The 20,624-nt window shown below is 47.6% G+C and overlaps 2 protein-coding genes across 2 annotated transcripts in view; one reads left to right on the top strand and one right to left on the bottom strand.

Moving 5' to 3' along the window:
- LOC104514932 overlaps window positions 1-11,029 on the top strand; it is a gene marked incomplete at its 5' end in the record, with an annotated part of 11,964 nt that extends 935 nt beyond the window's left edge. The window contains 7 exons of the mRNA XM_010158746.1: window positions 31-76; window positions 1,200-1,333; window positions 5,474-5,602; window positions 7,886-8,000; window positions 8,889-9,023; window positions 9,920-10,045; window positions 10,908-11,029. Coding sequence (XP_010157048.1) covers window positions 31-76; window positions 1,200-1,333; window positions 5,474-5,602; window positions 7,886-8,000; window positions 8,889-9,023; window positions 9,920-10,045; window positions 10,908-11,029 — 807 coding nt within the window. The remainder of the gene's footprint in view (window positions 1-30; window positions 77-1,199; window positions 1,334-5,473; window positions 5,603-7,885; window positions 8,001-8,888; window positions 9,024-9,919; window positions 10,046-10,907) is intronic.
- A 3,697-nt stretch (window positions 11,030-14,726) lies between these two features.
- The window catches only part of MAP7 (microtubule-associated protein 7), a gene marked incomplete at its 5' end in the record, with an annotated part of 31,170 nt that continues 25,272 nt past the window's right edge, over window positions 14,727-20,624 (bottom strand). Inside the window, 2 exons of the mRNA XM_010158744.1 lie at window positions 14,727-14,827; window positions 16,783-17,009. Of these exons, the coding sequence (XP_010157046.1) occupies window positions 14,727-14,827; window positions 16,783-17,009 (328 nt within the window). The remainder of the gene's footprint in view (window positions 14,828-16,782; window positions 17,010-20,624) is intronic.

Below are 20,624 nucleotides of genomic sequence, written 5' to 3'. Positions count from 1 at the left end.
CCCTCCCCCCTCTCACCTTGGCACAAGCAGGTTTCCAGCCAGGCATGTGTTTGCCTAAGAAATCTGGCTACCAGTGGTAAGCAGTCTCTTGGAGATAAACAAACCACACTATTTCTTTTTCTTTCTCTCCCTGCCTTTCAGAGTGAGCACAGCGGGCTGGGAACCTTTCATATTAAAAGCGAAGAGGTACCCCCTTTTCCACAGTTTAATTAATGTTAGGGGAAGAGGGAGGTGCAGAGCATACAGTAACTAAACCAGCCTCGGAGTTCCCAGGTAGTGAGGGGTAGTGTAGCGAGAGAGAAAGAAGTCTTCTAATACAGAGCCTTTGCAAGTGTAGTAAGTTTTCTCCCTTCCATGTCTAAGCATTAAACCTGAAAAGGACAGAATGTCTCCCAGAATTGCTGCTTGAGTGGGTACCTGCCTTCTCCCAAGGCATGAATCTGGCTGTCATTAAATATCATTTTCTCCCAAGCATCTGTCATCCTTTTAAAAAATCATGTCCTATTAAATGCCTAAGTTCCTCTTCTGCAGCACACCTGGGAGATGAAAGCAGAGAACTAGCACACTCAGCACAAGAGCCCTGGGGTCCAGGGTAGAGTTTTTCATCTAGAAAACATTGAGGTGCTTCATTTTCAAGCAATCACAATTATAGTGGAGCTAGAAGTAAAGGAGGTGCTGCGCTGGTCCTTGGTGTGGTTGAAAACCCCTGGTCTGCCTGGCCCTTTAGGGCTGTCTCTCCATCTGCCGGCTGCTTTGGTGATGCCGTAGGGCCCGAAAGCACTTGCTGGGGGTGCAGGGACAAATGGGTAGAAGGATTGATTGAACCAGGATCTCTCCCCTGACTAACCGTATCTGTGGGATAGGTGGTGCTTGCGGAGGTCTTCCTATCTGTGCAGCAGAAGGCGCCACCTTCTCACCAGGCCTTAGGCCAATGAAGCACTCAAAGTTCCCTGCTGTTCTTCTCGCTGAGGCTCAAACACGAACTGAAGGGTGCCCAAAGCTACGTTATGCTCTCAAGCCTGCGTTAATCTTTTGGCAAAAGGAGTCAAAACAAATGAGCGTTTATTTTTATAAACAAACTTCCAGTGTGGTCCCATCCCACAGAGGTGGGGGGTGCCCTCTAATTTCATGATTCAGGGCTGGAATATCTCCTCATGGTGCCCTGACACTCCCTGACCTTGGTCATGTTCCCAAACCAGCCGACATCCAGGCGGAGATGGTCGCTGAGGACGTCCTGCCCAAGCTACGCGCTCTCCTGGCATCTGGCAGCGAGGATGTGCGTCGCGCCTCCATCGCTCTGCTCTGGATACTGTCCCAGCACCCCCACAACCAGGTAGGGGAGATCGGAAAGAGTTCTGGTCCCCTCTTGTGGTAACACTCTGTTGTGGCAAGACCGCAAATTAAATGAGTGACTGATAGACTCCGTGAGGCTTCCCAACTCTCTTCCTTCCCGTACAAATTAACCAGGTTTTGTCTGTACCGCTGCGCTGTCGCTAGCTACCCAAGGAGCCCATCTGTTGTGGTGAGCGGGAGCCAAAGGATCCCACAGTTAAGCAGATTACCTGTAATGGGACCAAGGGGAGGGTAAAGACGGAGATGGGTGTCAGATTCCTTGGATGTGTGGATACCGCCCTGCACTCTGTATGGTCCCCTCAGTGCCCAGACAGTAGGTCTCCAGGTGGACAGGGGGCAGTACACGTGCTCAGCACCATGAGAGACTGCAACCACGGAGTCAGCCAAGGAAGTCACTCCTTGGCTACGGAGCTTCCCCGCACGCTGAAAAGCAAACGCGTTTAGAGAGTGCATTTAAAGTGCATCAGTGCAAAGCAAAGTGCAAAAATACTTTACTTCCCTATATGGACAGTTATTCAAAAGTACATTTGCATAAACATAACACCTTTTCAATTAGGATCAAGACAGCAATGAGGGGCTAATAAAATTTGAAATCCCATCTGTCTGTAGCTAACGCACCAGGACTTCCCTGTGTCTCCTCACGTCCTTAGTTACAGAACAGCTCTTTGGCCCATGGGCAGGGTAAACACCACCCTTAACAGTGCAACACTATGCAAACACATAAAGTCTGACTAGAAATAAACTACAGCAAATGAACAAAAAGGCACTCCTGCTGCACCTTCATCCTCCCCACAAAGCCAGTAAGTGGTAACTGACAAATTATTATTATTTTTAAATGTGCTTTTCCATTAGAGTAATTAAAGGCATCCTTAGGAACATGAAAATGACAGGTTTTTGATAGGTATCTTGAGGTAACAGTAGCCTTTTAAGACATTCAGAGTTTGTGTAGGTAAGCAAAAAAAGAAAACCCTTCCTGACACGTTGCTTTAAGCAGTAGTGACAGACGATCTGAGCAACCACAGCCGAGCTTGGGTGCTTCTCCTGGCTGAAATACACTCAGTCGGATTCGAAATGTCCCCTGGGGACTGGAAGCCTGGTGCCTTGCACAGTACAAACCAAATTGCCCCTCCTGTAACTCCGGAACATGGTGGAAGAAAGGGGTAAGCTCAGTGGCTGGGAAGCAGCAACTAGAGCACAGAGCTTCCCAAAGGCACTGCGGCTTCCTAGGTCCGGTGCTGGCTGCATTAGCACCAAACGTCCTCATGGCTCGTCAAACTTCCTCACGCAGCCAAAACACGATTTGCACTCAACAAGCAGAAAGTTGGAATGCTCCGAGTTAGCTGGAGGCTATTTACACAGTAAAAACGTTCCTCAGTGTGAGGCGTTACGCTGGAACATTGTCCTCGCTCCCGTTTGCTTTTCTTGCCCCCAGACTCTGCTTACACTTTTTGTTCTTCCAGAAAAGAGTATCCGCAGCTCCTTGCTCCCTGATCCTCGCACGTGTCTTTACCAGTGGGCTTCAAAGCCCCAGCTACAAAGGGCACAGCCCACCGTCAGTGGGAACAGGCAAAAGCACTAGGAGCTCACGCTTCTTACACCAGCAGCAGAACAGCCCGTCCCTCGCGGGGCAGAAGGGTCAGCGGGAGGAGGCTGGAAAGCAAAGCATCACCCTCGAGGGTTTATTCCCCAGTGAGAAGTACCCACATCTCAAAATTTGTCTTAGTGAGCAAATACGGCTGCCCCTGAGCACTGAATGTTGCTGCTTTGTGCGAGTGAGCCCTGGGCACTCTGAGAAGGGGCTGACCTCTCCTTACCCATATCCTGCCTCCCCACCTCCATGCCTTTCTGGCCTGTTTTTCAGCTCTTTTCAAGGTTCCTTTCTCTAACCTAGGCTGAATTCTCAGTGAGTGAAAGAGGGGCTTCTCCATGGGAACAGCTGTTGGAAAACAAACCTCCGAACAAAGCTAACCTTCACAACCAAGTCAAGTGATGCTTGAATTATTACAAATACTACCCAGGATACAATAGGGCAGAATTCATCTGCCCTTTCGTTACCATGAAGCAAACCCCCGGGAATGCTTCACAGGAGCTCCTTTCCCTGCTTTAAGCCCCTTTTTTACGATCCCCTGGCCAGGCTGTTGACGGCGATTCCCAGCAAGCGCTGGAAAACTTCCATCTTGCAGGGGGAATTTTATTCACTTCTCCCAAGGGCAGCCCAACCCTGAAAACACTAAAGAACACTAAAAGCTTTGTGAGAAAACAACCTTTTAAATCCCACTCCTTTGAGCAAAGACCTGGATGGCAGGGTGGCAGGGGTCTGTCTGCTCCAGATGGTGCCGTGGACTTTCTATTCCAGGTACAAAATAACTTTGCTTTCCCATCTTGCTACGTGGTAAATGGGATAGTATTTGTCAACTCAAGAAATCCCTGGATAAGGGGTGCAAGCGCAGTATTGCAAGTGTAAGCACAGTTGCTGCTGGAATGCTTTTCCTGGCCTTTTTTTTTTTTTTAAATCTTAGGAGAAATTAGATCAATATCCATCCGAACCACCCAATCCATTTTTACTCAGTTCCCTTGTGTTCTCTCACATTGTGCAGGATTGAACCAAGGAACGAAATCTGGATCCTAGCCACATACCAGCCAAAGAAGAGGTTCGGCAGAACGTAGAGTACTGTCACTTCCTAATGTGGGTCCCAAATAAACAGAAGAGCTTGGCAGGGAAGTCATTACATGTTAGAAATTTCATTTACAGTCTGTGGACAATTTCCTCCTCTCAGGCTGTTGCAAATCAAATAAGGGTACCATAGTTGATGGGATTACATAGAAAGGAGGAAGCTTGGGACAAAAGCACAGGAAACAGTAATTAATGGTAATCTAATTGGTTTATCTAAAAGTATATGCTTTCAGCCTTTGAAGAGGAGAAAAACTAAAATTAGAGAAAATTTACAGCCATGCTTGCATACAGGATTCTCTAAATGCCCCAAGTGTAGCCACAGCACTGCCCTTTCCATACATTTCCATGTCTTATTTTAGGATTGCTAGTTGTGACAGTGCTTACAAATGAATTTAAGTGAAAATGTCAGCTAATATTAAAAGAAAATAAGGTAGACTTTTGTAATTTAACCTAAGCAGAAGACAGATGCAAGTTAAACTCACTTTTAAAGAGAGCTGCCTATCACGCTGCTTCAGCGATCCTGGCATTGCACAGGTTGTAGAATGACACGATCTTTCTCAACTGTACATAGGACTGATTTGTTTTATACTGAATACTCTTGCTGATGTGTCTCAGTTTCTAAGGAACACAAATAATATAGTTAATTACTAACAAAGCTAAGAACAGCATAAAGAGCTCAATTCCTAGGGGAACGACACTGAAAGAAAGAAAAAAAATTATCCCAAGAGGAAACTGTATGTTGCTTTTACCTGTAGACCTAACCCAAAGCCCACTGAGAACAGGTTTCTCCTACAGACAGCAGTGCCACCCCCCTCCCCCCCCAAGTCCACACTGTTATTGAGAAACCACCTGGGCAGCAATCCAAATTCAGATCTGATTCCATTACTATGAGCAGTAATTGGAGGAAGACTACATTCAGGGAGAGAGGAACTTGGGAAAGTCCCTCTAAAATATCCATCGGAGAGCAGAGAAACACCTGTCTAAACTCAGAAGGTGCTGTTCAGGGCATGTCCCTGAAGCGGTGCCTGATCACGGGCCGATCGAGCTGTGCACTCCGTTACTGTAAGTGAGGTACATTGCTGAGGTGCTGCTGCACCGTGTATTTCTGCCTTCACACCTTCCCTGGCCACTTCTCCTTCCAGTCAGGATCACACATCCCTCCCCAGACTACCAGCAACCTCTGGGAAGCGTTTGATGCAAACAAACTACTGGACCTTAAAGATGCCGTCGATCTTCCCATGGCAAGTGCTTTCTAGACCAGCGCCAGTCAGCAGCCCGTGTTTTGAGAGGAAAGACACTGGAGCCAGCCAGTACCCCGGTGGTTTAAATGAGCCCAGTAATTCTCTTCTTTCAGAGCCAGGATCTGTCTGTCCATCTGTTGTTTGCTGCAAAGCTGCATTGTGTTGTCCGTACGGGATGTCACTGAGATACTCTTGCTCTTCTCAGGACACTCTGGCGTGCGTTGAGCTACTACAGAGCTTGGCAATGCTACTGTCAGTGCATAAAACAGACCCTGTGATTGTCGGCCATACTGCTTGTATCATCAAAAACCTGAGCCTTTCCAAAAACAGACAGGTATGTACCCAACTTTTTTCACTGAACTGTACCCTGGGAGCTTGCAGTTATGTGTGGTTCAGCATCACTCACAGAAACATTTTTTTTAATTTAATGAAAAATACACCAAGAATATTCTACAAAAAATTGTGTGTATGAATAAAAGGGCCTGATGTGTCACACAATCATAGAATCACAGACTGGTTTGGGCTGGAAGGGACCTTAAAGACCATCTAGTTCCAACCCCCCTGCCATGGGCAGGGACACCTTCTACTAGGTCAGGTTGCTCCAAGCCTCATCCAGTCTGGCCTTGAAGACAGCCAGGCTGGACGAGGCTTTGAGCAGCCTGGTAATGAAAGGGGCTTTAATTCATATTTTTCCAATCCATGCTAATGAAAATAAGAAACGTCTCATTTTTCCTACGAGTGATGTGGTCACCTAATTCGAATTACTTCATCACAGGTATGAAATATATTTCTAGCAAAGACTTTTCATACTAATTAATGGAACTATCCAGGAAAACCTGAGGTTTGTTAGGACGTGAATCCTTGTTTCCTGCCACTCACTCTCTGGCTGCCCTCAGTTAGCGACATGTGAACTCACGGGGTTCATCACTGATCTAACTGCACTCCTGGTTTGTTACATACAACCCCAGCTGTTGATGCACATTGTGCCTGTTTGACAGGACACTCGCTGCGCCGCACCGCTGGGACGATCTCTATTGCTCACTTCGCTTGTAGCGAAATCCACGTGTCCAGACGCGTTTCCTTTCTCCTTGCCTTTTAAGGGTACCTTGATCCAATAGTGCCGCTCGTAACAATCCGTACTGGGGAAGAACCCCACCCAAATCCTTGCCTCTCCTTTGCCCCACTTTTGAGCACACACTTCTTGAGACTCAGTTCTCCTTCTTTTCCTTTGTTCATGATCCCGTTATCGCTAGTTCCAGAGATGTAAACCAGCCCAAAGGAAAACTATTTCCAATAGGTTTTTTCACTTAAGCCAATATAAGAACTAGATGAATTTCTGATAGTTGTGAAATGAGTTTTTGCAGGGAAACAGATTCCCTCAAACTCAGGGTCCACAGTCAGAGTGAAACTGGACAATCTTTTCAAAGTTTGCTTTAAAAAAGTTACCATACTTCTCACTTCAATTCTGTGACTTTATTCTGTATGGTAACTTTTTTAAAGCAAACTTTGAAAGGATGGTTTAAAAAAGTAGAGAGCTGGTTCACCTGCAAAAAGGCTTTACAACGCGCCTTGCAATGTATTTAGCTCTCAGTGACCAAGTGAATCCACGGACATGAACGTGAGTGCCAGGTTTCCAGGGTCAATTCCAAGGAACCATCCCTAAAACACCTAAGAGCCCTTGTCACAGGGACTGAAAGAAAGCATTGGTTTTATGCCAGCAGGAGACAAGCAGAGCTTAAAAGGCAGCAGTCTTGAAGCCAGCTTCAATCAGCTCCTCTAAGCAGCAAGTTAAAAACTGCAGCGTGAAACGAGCACGCAGGAAAAGACATTCCCTGTTGTCGGTAGGCACCTGAGCTCCCTGAGGGAGGCATGAGCAGCTCCTGTTACTGTGGCCACCCAGAGAGCTGCTGACTCTGTGATCCAGCTTCACAAGTACCAGTCATCTCCAGGTGACTCCTCCCGTGGTCTCCTGTGCCTTTACTCCAGGGTCAGGTCTGGCCAAGTCACCTCTCCGTTTTCAGCTCCGACTCCCGCTACAGAGACATGCTGCCCCACCGCCACTTCTGGCATAGCAGATTCACCCTAAAAGATGAGGGATACACAGGACTGTTTAATTCCCAACGTTTCTCTCCAGAAACAGAACTGACCTTTGCTAGTGAGAGGTCATCTCATATTTCTGCAGATTTCAGAGCATTTCAACACTAGAAAGTTTTCAAAGCCCTGGAGGCAAATACAAACCAGATGAACTTCCCCATTTCCAAGTGCTATGCCCTGGAGCACTTGGCTTTCGCCTCTGCAGTGAGAGCGGAGCAGACAGCGTAGTGCTAACATACAGCCCGGTACAGCAGCGATAGGTCAGGAGGTTCTTTGAGCTCAGGGTGACCCTGTGATCATGGGAACACTCCACAGACAGAACCCTGGGAAATGTCTAAAATCAGGTGACCTCTGACCAACCCAGGGTATTTCCTCCCGGATCTACCACAACCAGGTGACAGACATTCCTGTTACCGATGTTTTAGCCCTCAGTGTCGCTACCAGTTACACAGTACTTCCACAGTCCTTGGACACCACCAGGACATAACGGGAGTGCTGAAGGCGAATCTCTTTCTCGTCGCAGAGAGTCACCGAGAGCCCGTGTGTTGAAGGTCTCCTCCAGACCGTGCTTTCCATGGACGGCCGAGAAGACTCTCTTCATTACGTGACATCCTGCCTTGCTGAGCTGGCAAAGCAAGGTAGGAAAGCAACCCCACCACACATGGCTTCATCCGAGAGATGCACATATCCTTTATTAATCCTAGTGGGAGAGGAGGCACGGGTGGGCGTACAGCCCAGGCCCTTCCCCTTAAACTCACCGAGAGCTTTGCCGTAAGTTTCAAGAGCAGCAAGATCGGACTCAGCGGCAGGACACATGGGCTCCATTGTTAGCACTTTTTTCTGTTGAACTGCCTAAAAGTTTTTACTCAAAATTCTCTGGCTGAACTTCCCTGCTGTACCTGGCCCATCTGCTTTTATTTGCAACGTCGCCCTGTTTCTCTGGCTGAATTCATTTCACAGTAGCAGAAACTAATATAAAAAAAGACTAAAATATAAAGTGGCTTTCTCTTTAAATTTTTTGCACATAGATTTTACAAGAGATCCCAAATTAGTACCCGTGGAGGGTACAGCACTCCTCATGCCAGAGAGGATCGGTGTAAGCTTTTCCAGCCTGCCCAACACTTCATCTCTCCTGTCTGGTGGAACTGCCATGCTACTGGAGACATGTCACACCTGATTTTGCAAGAGGTGCCCAGCACCTGCTGGGCAGAGTAAGCCCACGAGGCACGAGTGGATCTCATACATAGCCTGATTCACTCTCAGAACACAAACCCAACAAAACAAAAATCTACCAGCCCCTCTGTGAATCAAACCCATGGCCCCACCTTACCGAGAACATCACCTCAGGACATGACCCTGTTGTACCACCTAAACATAACCTCTTGCACAAGGTCAGCACTTACCTGGCTCCCCCAGCTGCAAGCAGGGTTTCCTCTTTAGGCAGTACGGTTTCTGGCAGACCTCCCACCAGTTCTTCCGCGATGGAGTTTCTGTTTACAGACTATTCTCCTCTTTCCGTCTTCCAGAAGGAGCCGTGTTGCGCATGGTGCAACAGATGGATGAACCTCTGACAAAGTGCTTGGTGAGACTGGCTGGCCAACTGGAACACGCTGAGCCATCCTTTCAAGCTGCCTCCGTTGTCCAGTGCATGATGGCTCATGGTAACTGTCACACAGCATTAGCTGTGCTTCCAAAGATAGTTATGGCTGTCTGGAGTGAAACGAGCCTTTTCCCAAAGGAGTTCACTGTCAGGCACCGAACAACCTTTAGCATTCCTGTAGCATCCTCTGCCTGGTCTGTACAGATTTATTAGCATGCAAGCACTGGCAGTCACCCTTGAAACGCACACAGACCAGCACTTGTGTGCATGAGAAAGCCCAGGGATGAAAATAGACCACCGATAAAGATCTGGTTCAGGTTTCTGTTGCCTTCCCCAAGCACAGCCATTCTGCAGGGCTAGGCTGCAGCCAATTCAGAGGTCCTTAAAAACAACTGGAGGAGGAAGGCGGGTGACGTAACACACTCCTTACCAAGAGAAGGGTGAGGAGGTTTCAGACAAGAGTCGTTGCATCTTCCTGTCCAACCCTCCTTCTCAGTATATACAACGTGGTGGCAGCCCCACAGGAAGGAGCAGGGGCTGGTAGAGACAGTTACAATGGGATGGTTGTGTTCCAAAATTTTACTTCACCTCTCCTCCCTGACCAGCAAGAGGAAAGCACCTTACAGAACCAAACGCTGCTGTTACACAGCGGGTTCTCGAGTAGCAAGTAGAGCCCAGCAGTGTAACGGATGGGTTCGCAGGATGGGCTGCTCCAGCTGCGAGTTGGCGTGCACCTTGCACAGGACCGGCTGCCTAGCACGGTGTTTTATTTACCTGAGGCATCAGCGCTACCCTTAGAGGCTGCGGTACGTTAAGTCCTTTCCCCATCCTTGCAGTAACGTTGGTTGTAGATGAAGGTAGATGAGTCATTAACCATCGTACGTGTTGTTACAAAAATCCACTTCCAACCCTTTTAAAGGCTCCTACTGATCTCCAGTTGTTCTCCCATTCATACAGAGAAAACGATGCCTTTGTGGAAGCGCCACATCGGAGAGATTCAGGCCTACCTCAAGAATTTTCTCACCCACCGAGAGATCCGCTTTCAGCAGCTGGGCATCTCTACCTACTGCAGACTGCGAGGAGGTACGTCCGTGCTGCTGGGCCGAGCCCCGGGGCGCTGCCAGATGCTGCCTGCTCCCATCAGCGGTGAACAGGCACCGCTTCTAACAGAAATGGCACCGCCGCTTCCTAAGGGGACTGGCTCTGCTCACGTAAGCAAACACCGTAACCTCAGGCCTAGCTGTTACCGTGCCCGTTTTTAAGTAACTAAGAGTATCTCAAGATAAAGGCAGAGGATGTTTGTTTGTTTGTTTTAAAACTAAAGGCTTCCCGATCAGCAGGGAAACAGGACTTTGGCTACAGATGTTTTTACCCAGTTAAGAATGTTTGGCACTAGAACATGGCCTAAAAACTTTTCAAATATGAATTTAGTTTATTTTTGACAAAGCAAGCAAACAGGCAAATTGCATGATTAGCTGGTGTTAAAGCTGGAAGGTCTCACATTCTTTTGATACGTTAAATTCTATTCCTTCATTTTTTCTATTTTTGCTTCGTTTTTTTGGCTCTGGGTAGAATTTGAGTCCAAATGAGAGTTATAATATGGTAACAAACATCCATAGCCTGTACCTCCACGTGTGTAGAGTCAGAGCCAGGACCCTGCTACCTCCTGATACCCACCAGCTCCATAAGGCTGAATTTGGCGACTGAGCTTTAGATGTCTGGGTTGGGAGAATTTGGCAGCAAAGAGCCTTGAACTGTCATAGGGATGAAAACTGAGGTAGTATCCGCTTTGTGTGGCAGGAGATTATTGCTCTCTCTTCTCTATACTTCATGCTGGGAGAAGAACCATCAGCTGTATCTAACTTGAAACAACAGCTTTCTAAGCATCTGCGTTAGAATGCAGGGAAACCCAGCGGGTGGCCTAACTTTCGTTTTTCCTCTTCAGATCCAGAGTTTTCACTAGCCTTCAGGAAATGCCAAATGGCCAAACTCCTCGAGCAAGTCCATCAACAAACAGAAGAAACTCAAGAGCTCCTTAGGGCAGCTATTTCCCACGAAGACAGTTAATATTTAAGCCAGATGCTTACGAAAACTTACCAGGTCCTAGACCTGAGCGTTCAGAGAAGGCAATTATTTTTGTTGGTTCCTGTAGTTAAAGTTTTCCTGCTACTTACAGTTTCATCAAACAAAAGAGATGTTCCGATAACAAGAATCGGATCAGGTCAAAAAACAATCCCTTGAACATTTTGGCTGGCTGCTTAAGCAACTGTTTGGAAAAAACCTGTTATGCTTGGGTAATCTTCCATGGCTGGTTCTGGCTTCCTGACCACCCCCTCCAAGAACCAGCACTGTATTCATGAGGCTTTAATTCCCGCAACAGGCTGACTCTACCGAAGAGGCATCTCAAGTACACGGATTCCTCTGCATTCATCATGATTTTATTCCTGTTCTGTGCCCCTTATTTCAGAGCACTCTCTGGGGACTCGACTTCAGAAAATAGTTGAACAAGCACATAGTAGACAGGTAGCAAACTACTAACAGGTTACTACAGGCAGTAACTGCCGAGGGACAGCTCGGAGAAACAGCAGGAAGTTCCTAAGAAACACAAATAGGGCAGGCCTTAAGGCGGATCCTTGTGGGCACTGATCCATGGGCACTGCGCTCCAGTGGAAGAGGCAGGTAAACGTTGCAGTCACCTTCAGAATACAGCAGCTGCCATGAGAGATCGGGGCAAGAGGTGTTTGAACACAGAAATCTGTTCTGCAAACCGCAAATTTCCTACTTGCAACAGGGAAAAAGTGTACAAAATCTGGCAAAGTTAGGAACTGATCTTATATTTTGATATTAGTATTTAATTTTAAAAGAGTTGAGATTTTGATCACAAAAAAAAAGTGGTAGTATGTTTAAATTCCACTGATTTTCTTCCCTGCATACAGGATACCGAACAACCTCCCCTTCCCTCTCCCCCAGCGGGAAGAGGTCTGTCTCTCAGACCTTATAGCCAATCAAAACAGTATTTTTCAGGGAAAAAAAAAAAAAAAGATGTAGCACAGAGCCCTGAAATTCTGGGGCACTAGCATTGTCATGCAGGTTTTCATTTGTAAGGGAATCTCATCATCCATCAGTAATCCAGTTCCACCTTGATCAACACACTAGTCTGTAAATACAGGAATCTGGCTGGAGCTGGATGTGGAACTGGCTGGGATATGGAGGTTCTAGAACCAACCCTGTGGTGAACGTCGGCTCCCAAATACCCCACTTTCTTATGAAAACCTCACAGAAGAGTTTCCTGTCTTTCAAGGTATTTCTGACCACGGTGTAACTCTTACATGCACGTAAAGCTTTAGGGCTGCTACTGGCTACAAACATGGAATAAAAGTGAGATTAAAAAAAATAGTAATTAAAAAAACCCCACCCATTCTGTCAGCTCAGAGCTCAGCGTTGTGTTTTACTGCGGCCCGAACCTCTAAGTGCAGTTTTGGTGCCCGGGGGAAGCATTTCTGTTAATGAGTCCTTCTAATAACTGCAAGTTCTCCTCAATAGCAGCGTTTAGAACCAAGACCCACACTCCAAAGCCCCTCCACAGCGCAGTACAAGGCCTCTGAAAGAACAGGGCCGGCAGAGACGTGAGGTAAAGCGGCAGGGCGATTCCAATACTCGCGTGTGACAGGAAATGTTCTTTGGAAGTCTCAGGTGAAAGACTCACGGGCTCAGCTGTGGGCAGCTGGGCTTATTACAACGGAGGAGTACAGCGCCCCGAACGACACAGCTAGGAACACACTATCAAACTCCCGGCCACCTCGCTGGGTGACTTGAAGTTATTTTTCCAAACAGAGACCCAGTGTAAGTAATGACAGTAGTTCTGGCTGCTTCTCTAGGTTTTTAATTGCCAACGTTACTCCAAGGTCTGAGCAAGAAGGAGAACAACACAGCGTTCTCCATCAGGAGCGAGGAGGTAAGAGAGATGTGAAACAGGCAAAGCTAACTCTGAATGACCCAGGGCTGTCACGTAGGAAATGGACTCACAGAGTGTCGCCCCCCCCGCCTCAGGAGTTGTGCTGTGCTGTTAGGACAGGAGCAAGGAGCCCAGCCTTCCCAAAGAGGGCAGCCCAGCTGCTGTGGAAGGTTACTGCTCCCGGCCTTCGGAACCGCAGGCTGCCACTGCTGCGACTGCTGGTTTGACCTTGGCAATCCCAAGCACAAGTACAGGCTGGGTGGAGAATGGATAGAGAGCAGCTCTAAGGAGAAGGACTTGGGGGTACTGGTGGGTGAAAAACTGACCATGAGCCGGCAGTGTGCGCTGGCAGCCCAGAAAGCCAACCGTATCCTGGGCTGTATCCGGAGAGGTGTGGCCAGCAGGTCGAGGGAGGGGATTCTGCCCCTCTACTCTGCTCTGGTGAGACCCCCCCTGGAGTGCTGCGTCCAGCCCTGGGGCCCTCAACATGAAAAGGATACAGAGCAGTTGGAGCGAGTCCAGAGGAGGCCACGAAGATGCTCAGAGGGCTGGAGCACCTCTGCTATGGGGACAGGCTGAGAGAGTTGGGCTTGTTCAGCCTGGAGAAGAGAAGGCTCCGAGGAGACCTTATTGCACCTTCCAGTACCTGAAGGAGCTACAAGGAAGCTGGGAGGGACTTTTTACAAGGGCCTGTAGTGACAGGACAAGGGGTAATGGGTTTAAATTGAAAGTGGGGAGGTTTAGATTAGATATCAGGAAGAAATTCTTCATGGGGAGGGTGGTGAAGCACTGGAACAGGTTGCCCAGATAAGTCTGTGATTCTGTGATTCTATGAAAGGGGCTTAAAGCAAGACTTGAAAGTTCAATACCTTCTCATTTTTTTAATTCTGCTCCCAATTCCCTAGCTTTTAGTCTGCATGTTGGGCCCTTGAAAAAGGACAAAAGTTCTCTCTCATTTAAAGCAAACCTGGAACAATTACAATTATAGATTGTTTTTACTGCAACCCTGTTAGAACACAAACACGCACAAATAACAACCCACATGAGAAATGAAGCAGGCTCTTCATCTCTGTGCTGCCAGCAGAGAAGCAGGAGTGCTGGAGTCTCACAAAAAACGATCACCATCATTTAAACCTGACCCTAAACAAATCCTCAAAACTGAAGCTAAATCTTGCTACTTGCTCTGTTTCTGGCTGTAAGTGACCCTGTAAGTGCTTTTCCAGTAGAGATTAGAGGAAACCTGAAGAGTTTTAAGCAGACCAGGAGTAGCAAGAAGCATTTTCCATCCCAGACTGACTCTCGTTTCAGCTGTGCAAGAAAATGAAAATGTAAATAGAAATAAATATTTCAAACACATTTTATTTGGTACTTACATGCTATGTCTGAGTTTAAAGAAAACCGTATCTTGGACACTTCAAAGCGCTGTGGCTACGTACATGGAAAGCTAAAGAAAGCGAGAAAGGAACGCACTTCATTTCACTGCGTCACAAGCTGCTATTCCATGCGTTCTGACCGAGCGGCTGGTTTTTCCCTCCCATATACATGTATATTCCAGCAGATGAAGGCTCTTCCATTGCATTTCCATTGCTCTTATCCCATCTCCTGTGTAAGATGAACGCTTGGCAGAAGCAGAAAGTCAGTTCTTCAGAAACTCCTCAGCTTCTGTCTCAGCAGATCTCTTCTGCCAGCGGAGGTTTTCCGCACAGCTCCCCTACAGCCCAGCTCAGCACTCAGAAGGCAAGAGCAGGAATCCTAATGATCCGTGTTCTCCGGTAGCGGGCACTGAAACCCTACAGACCTCTGTTTCCTCTAGCCACGGGTCGGCTCGCTGACTGCAGCGAGCAGTGCATCAAGCCCTGGCCGGTGCTTCCCGCTCCGATCCCCAGCGAGCTCCGCCACCGACAGCACTCCTGATCAAAGCACGGAAAGGCGCAAGATTCTACAGCGCTGCCCAATAGCGACCAAAAGCGAGGATGGAACGCCGAGAGCAGAAATCGGCATCAGACTGTGGAGAAGGCAACCTGCATCGCTCCTCTTACCACTCCAACAGCGCTGCTTTATGGAAAGCACACACCATGTAAAAAGCACATGCAGGCACCCTTTTCCATTTTCTCTGAAACAAGCAAAACCAGAAGAAATCCCCAAGCACAGCTGCTTCGCCGTCCGCAGATCAGCTGGTTCAGGTTTCGCGCAGTCTTCGACAGTCTGGTAAGGCGAAGGAAAGGTCTGTCGTCGTGGGGAAGAGCAGCAATCTGGAGGACTCAGAACAAGGTATTTCCATGTGTGCGTGTGCCGGTGTGCGCATCCCGTACAGCACTGTGAGCGTGGAGGTAACGAAGGAAAATAATGGAGTTTGCAGGCTCATTTTACCACATTTTTCTAATTTATTCAATTAAACAATTTATTTCTGTACCGAACAAAACCCATAAATACATCATCTAGGAGAACAATAGGTTTTCCTCTTGTCCATGAAAAAATAACGCTTTCAAATTTTCACATTTTAAAACCTGCCTTGTTTTGTGTTTTTAGAGAAAATGCGAGAAGCTCATAGCGACATCTCCATTTACAGAATGTCCCTGTAGGAATTACATTTACAAGAACCTGATACAGAAGCCTAGACTTCGCCCCCATAATTAGAGTTCTCTGCAGTAATATTTAAACCAACAGGTTTAAATAAGACACCCCATTAACTCTACTTGTAGAGCAACGAGGTATTCATTTTTCAAGTATTCATACCACAAAGTGTAAAAGATTCTTTGCCAATTTTACAATAACACCTTTTAAACCAACACCCGCCTTTTTAAAAAAGAATCAGTCCCACCACCCCAATCAGCCCATTGCTTTCAGATTCCAGTGTCCTGTGTCTTAAGGAATGCAGAAACATCCATTTACTAACAGAAAAAAAGCTCGTTGGAAAAAGCCATATTAAGTAATGCACGTGAAGCATGATTTTTCTAGTGATAAAAGCTATTAGAAAGGTGATCCAAGTCTATTCCCATAATTTCTTCTGCTGGTTTTACTAAAGTCCTTCCAAAACAGATGTTCAAGAAACTTTAAAAAACTGGAGAGGAAAAAAAAAAAGCCAAAAACCAAACACACTCCTTCATAGCTTGGAAGAAACTCCGCTGACTGCAGAGATGCTCATAATCACCTTTGGTTCTTCAGCAGAAACAATCAGATCACTTCTACAACAGAGGGTATCAAAAAACGACAGGTCAGCCAAGAGTGACATCACTTACTTCTAACGGCTACGCGTTTCTGCTGCCATTCTACTGCGAGCTCCTTTTCCTGGCACTGCCTAGCCCCGGACACGGACAACGGCAGTCCGATTTAGTTGGCCAAATTCGGATCTGTTTACCCAGCACTCCTTAAAAGTTGTGATGTAACTCCGAAAAATCTAGCGTGCCGCGAGCCATCCATCCCTCAGCATTAACGTCCGCGAGAGCCTGGCGAGGGAAGCGTGCCCAGGGCTCTGCGGAGGGCGGGTGGGTGGGCACCAGCTCCCCTTCTGCACGCGTGTCGGCCACGTGCGCTCATCGAGCCCGGGGGCAGGTGCTGACCACAGCTGGGAACAGCGGCGGCTGTCACTGCTCTTTGGGAGCGCAGGGCAAACATTCCCAAGCAACTGCACGCGGCAGAGCATGCAGGGTAACCCAGAACCCCCCTCAAATACGAGATACGGCCTCACCGCAGCTTGCACAGCACCTATATGTGCTCGGCACGTGGGGTTTTACAAAGAGGAGATAAGCTCCTTTCCCCAGCTAATATGAAAAAACTTAAATGCATCAACTTCTAGCAATTAAGCACTGGAGGCCCCTGTCAATCACACCAAATTACAAGTGTTAATGCACCAAGGCAAACCTACCTGCTGTTTGATGCGTTTGAACACTATCTACCTGAGGCAAGAGAGTCCCCTTCTCTTCAAAGGCTAGAATTGGATTCAAAGGAATTTCAGGACTACTGCTTCCGTCATTGTTCATGGCATCCAGCCGGGACGGTTTAGAACCGATAGGCAGGTTTATGATCTCTTCAAAGTTCTCATTCTGCACAGACATTCCATTTTCATTTGCATTCTTCTCTGGATTGAGATTGCTGAAAGAGAAAATAGGTGTTTCCTCCTTTACTTCATGTGGAACAGAAATCGAGCCCTCAAAGCAGTGTTTCACATGGAAGAGCCTGCCTTAATCCAGAGCGTTCTTTTAGTCAGGAAAAGCAAAACTCTGCTTTTCTACCACAGTAGAACAACTCTGTTTGCAGCCAAGTACTAGACATGCCTTCCCTCAAATGCACAGGACAGCTGTTACACATTTGGCTACGTAATACCCGGAACCACAGAGCACCTCATGGACATGGCAGTTCTGGGAAGTGACTGCAACGGGAAGCAGTAAGGAAACCCCAGGAGCTGCACCGCTGCTTTCTTGGGCCACCCCACTAACACGGTTTACGGCCTCCGACGCCTTTTTCAGCTTTCCTAACCGTTGCCATACCCTTCCTCTTACTGCAATTGCCCTTAGATGAGGTCATTTTCATTGTTGTTATTCCTTGGATCACCTCCTGCCTCCAGTCTTGGAGCGGCCTCTTCCTACCTGCCACTCATCCAGAGAAAAAACTCCCATACCAATGCCCTTCTCCTTTCAGTCCCTCCTCCTCTCCTACCAGTTCTGAGGGCTTATTTCCCAGGCACTACCTGACCACATTCCTCCTGCTGATCCTGCCCCAGCCAAAAGAAACACCTCCCAGCATCCCTCATGCCAGTCGTCTTCCATCTCCCACTTCTTCGTGCCTTCTGAGCAAGCTCCTTGGGAGTGGTGCGAGCACAGACGCACTCTCCAATTACAGACTCTCCTGAGAAGATACAGGATCGTGTCTCAGCCTTCCCCCGCCCCCTATTAGGCACCATGTTGTCACATCCCGCTGTCTTCCCAGACGGCACGCGCTGCCTTGCCAGAGGGGAGAAACCCAGGCGCCACTTTAGTGAACAGGATGACAGCAGGGGCACCGTGAGCCCCTCGAGACAGAGCGAGTACCCAACTGACACTCAAAAAATCATGTGACCTTTCACAGCGGCTTCTGAAGGCCCCCGACAGCTCGCTCCTGACAGTCTTGGGTACCCATTCCCTATTCGAACCCCATCGCAACTCTTCCGCTGTTCGGCAGTCCTCCTGCCACAGAGGCTCAGGTGCAATTTTCCTAGATTCAAACTAGGCTATCAGATCCTCGGGCCATGTCCGAGCAGGTGCCTTGGCTTCACAGGCTCATTTTCTCCCAACAGGAGAAACTGGTCTCTTAAAAACAAAAAAGACAAACCTGCTTGTGACTGGCTTATAGTTTAAATTTCATTTGCTGGGTTCTTCAGGTGCCCAACTCCTCCCAAACAACTACAGAATCGTTTTACAGCACTGCCCTAGAGACAGCAAACAATTATTGCCCAGCTCTCCTGCCAGAGCCACACGCTCCCTCTCGTACCAAACCTTTCCCAGTTCTGCAATCCATCACCAGTTCTTTTGCAGACCGGCACTGCCCTTTGCTTCCCCCATGGATACCTGAGTGAATTTCCGAGTGAAAAGTATGTTTCACTGCTCCGAGTTTGAGAGCAGACACAGAAACCTGTCTGGCTGCCCGGGAGGGGTCACAAGTCAGAACACCCCTTTGTGCCAGAGATCCACATCTCTACAATGAGGAGCAGAATCTGTGCAATGCTTTAGGACCAACAAAACCGGCTGTACCACATACAGTTTTTGGGTTCTCATTCGCCGTATGGTATCCTATTACTTACTTCATCCCCCTCCGCTGCCAGCAACCTGACCAGAGCGAGGGTACCACGGCACGTTTGAGGGATGGGTAAGAAAGAGGGGGGAACACAGCAACTGCTCCTTCACATAAACTAAACAGCGTGCTAGTACAGCAAGCGTCTGTACAATGAAGACGACACGCTTCCACAGAGAGGTATTAATGTTCCCATCTCACCGCTCAGCTGATTTCACAGATAGATAGTTCCTCACAGTTATTTGTCACTGCACTGCCGCTATTAGATACTGAGTGAGAGCAGGATCCACAAACGTGGAAGATGTCTTTTGGGAGAGTGCACTCTCTACAACCATGAAAGGAGAAACCATGACTATGAATTTCTATATTTTATGCTATTGCTCCACCTGATTACTGGGGGAGCAAGCTTAGAAGAAACAAAGGGAAAAACAGAACCATGGAATTAATTCCACTGGGCATCTTAGAGGCTGTAAGCACAAAAGGAGATTAGACAAATTCCTAGGAGATTGGTATACCCTCCAGCTTCTGGTAATTAGCAGCTTAGGGACTACTGAGCCTATGGTCACATTCAGACCACAATGGTTAGTAACCCTTCACTGACCAGAGATCTGGTACTCCCCTTCTTCCTTCCCACTCTCCCTCAGTGCCTGCTACAGGCTGTTACAGCAAAGAACACGAGAGTAATGGATTTTTTGACCCTCTAGAGCTGTTCTCACTGTCTTACATTACATTCTCAGCCATGTCTCAGTGTCCAGCACAACAACGGGGACACGCTTTTCAGGCATACAATCCTGCAGGGATGTTTCCAAGCACTGGATCATTTTGGCACTGTAACATATCCCGTAAGCGTGCTTGTGGCAAGACACCTACATGACAACAAAAACAGTTGCCCGGGTTATTCAGAGCGCATTTCCAAACGTAACACTCTCGCGAGGATCTGAAGGACAGCTTCGCGGCAGCTGAGGAAACCTGTGCAGCTTCACAGTTTGAACTGGACGTATTAGTGTTGGCAAGGCAGACTAGAGATAGTTGAGAGAGGAGCAGCTAATTTAGTTGAAGAAACTGGAACATCCAAAAAAGTTAAAAACCACTGAAAATTACATCTGACGTAGGTGGTTTTAGCCAAAGCTCTGCGTAGACGTAACCTGTACATACAGACTTCGAGGGGAGTAAAGCAGAAAAAGGACCAGAATTTAGTATGTCTGTCTTTCTGATCACCCACTGAATAATAGGAAAACCCCCTGATTTTCAGGCCTTTGGAATGTGCCAAAATACTTCCACACCTGCTATTCCTGACCTGAAAGAATGTCAGGCGTCTCATTTACTGACACGATCTTTGCAGATGTTGCAGACATCGACAGCAAAAGAGAACCCAGACTTTTGCACGATTTACACACAGAGGTGTTTATTCTAAACCCACTGCAACAACAGCACTGAAATCAGCCAGTGTGGAGGAGCTGGAGGCCTGGAGAAGGGAAGGTCGCGCTAAAGCCAATTTCAGGTGCGGTTGCCTACAGACTGAGCAAGGAACGCGACATCGCATGTTGGACTCGGTAACATTCTTTTCCAGGGACAAGATGTTGAGGCAGTCACCTCGTCTGGCTGCAGCTTTCTAAACACTGGTTACCTAATCTGCCCACACCCAGCTCCCTCCATGCAGGATGCAGAGAGGCAGAGGGGGTGAACTGCTCTCGCTGGGGCCCACTGCACACATTTATAGAAAGCGGCACAGGGAAACATGGAATTATGGGATAAGAATAATTATCATATGGAAAATATTGTTGACATAAACCACTCTACTGAACTAACTTTCTGAGAAGCAGCAGACAGGATCTAACTTGGGCAAAGAATTAGAGAACAAGCAAAAACCTGCAAGTGTGAGATGGACTGGGCAGCTGTACTGGTCATCCAGCTCCAACTTCTATCACTGCGTTTCTTCCG

The sequence above is a fragment of the Eurypyga helias genome, unplaced genomic scaffold (genome assembly GCF_000690775.1).
Source record: "Eurypyga helias isolate BGI_N326 unplaced genomic scaffold, ASM69077v1 scaffold5899, whole genome shotgun sequence".
In the NCBI taxonomy this organism is placed as follows: Eukaryota; Metazoa; Chordata; class Aves; order Eurypygiformes; family Eurypygidae; genus Eurypyga; species Eurypyga helias.
This window is presented reverse-complemented; position numbering and strand designations above follow the sequence as displayed.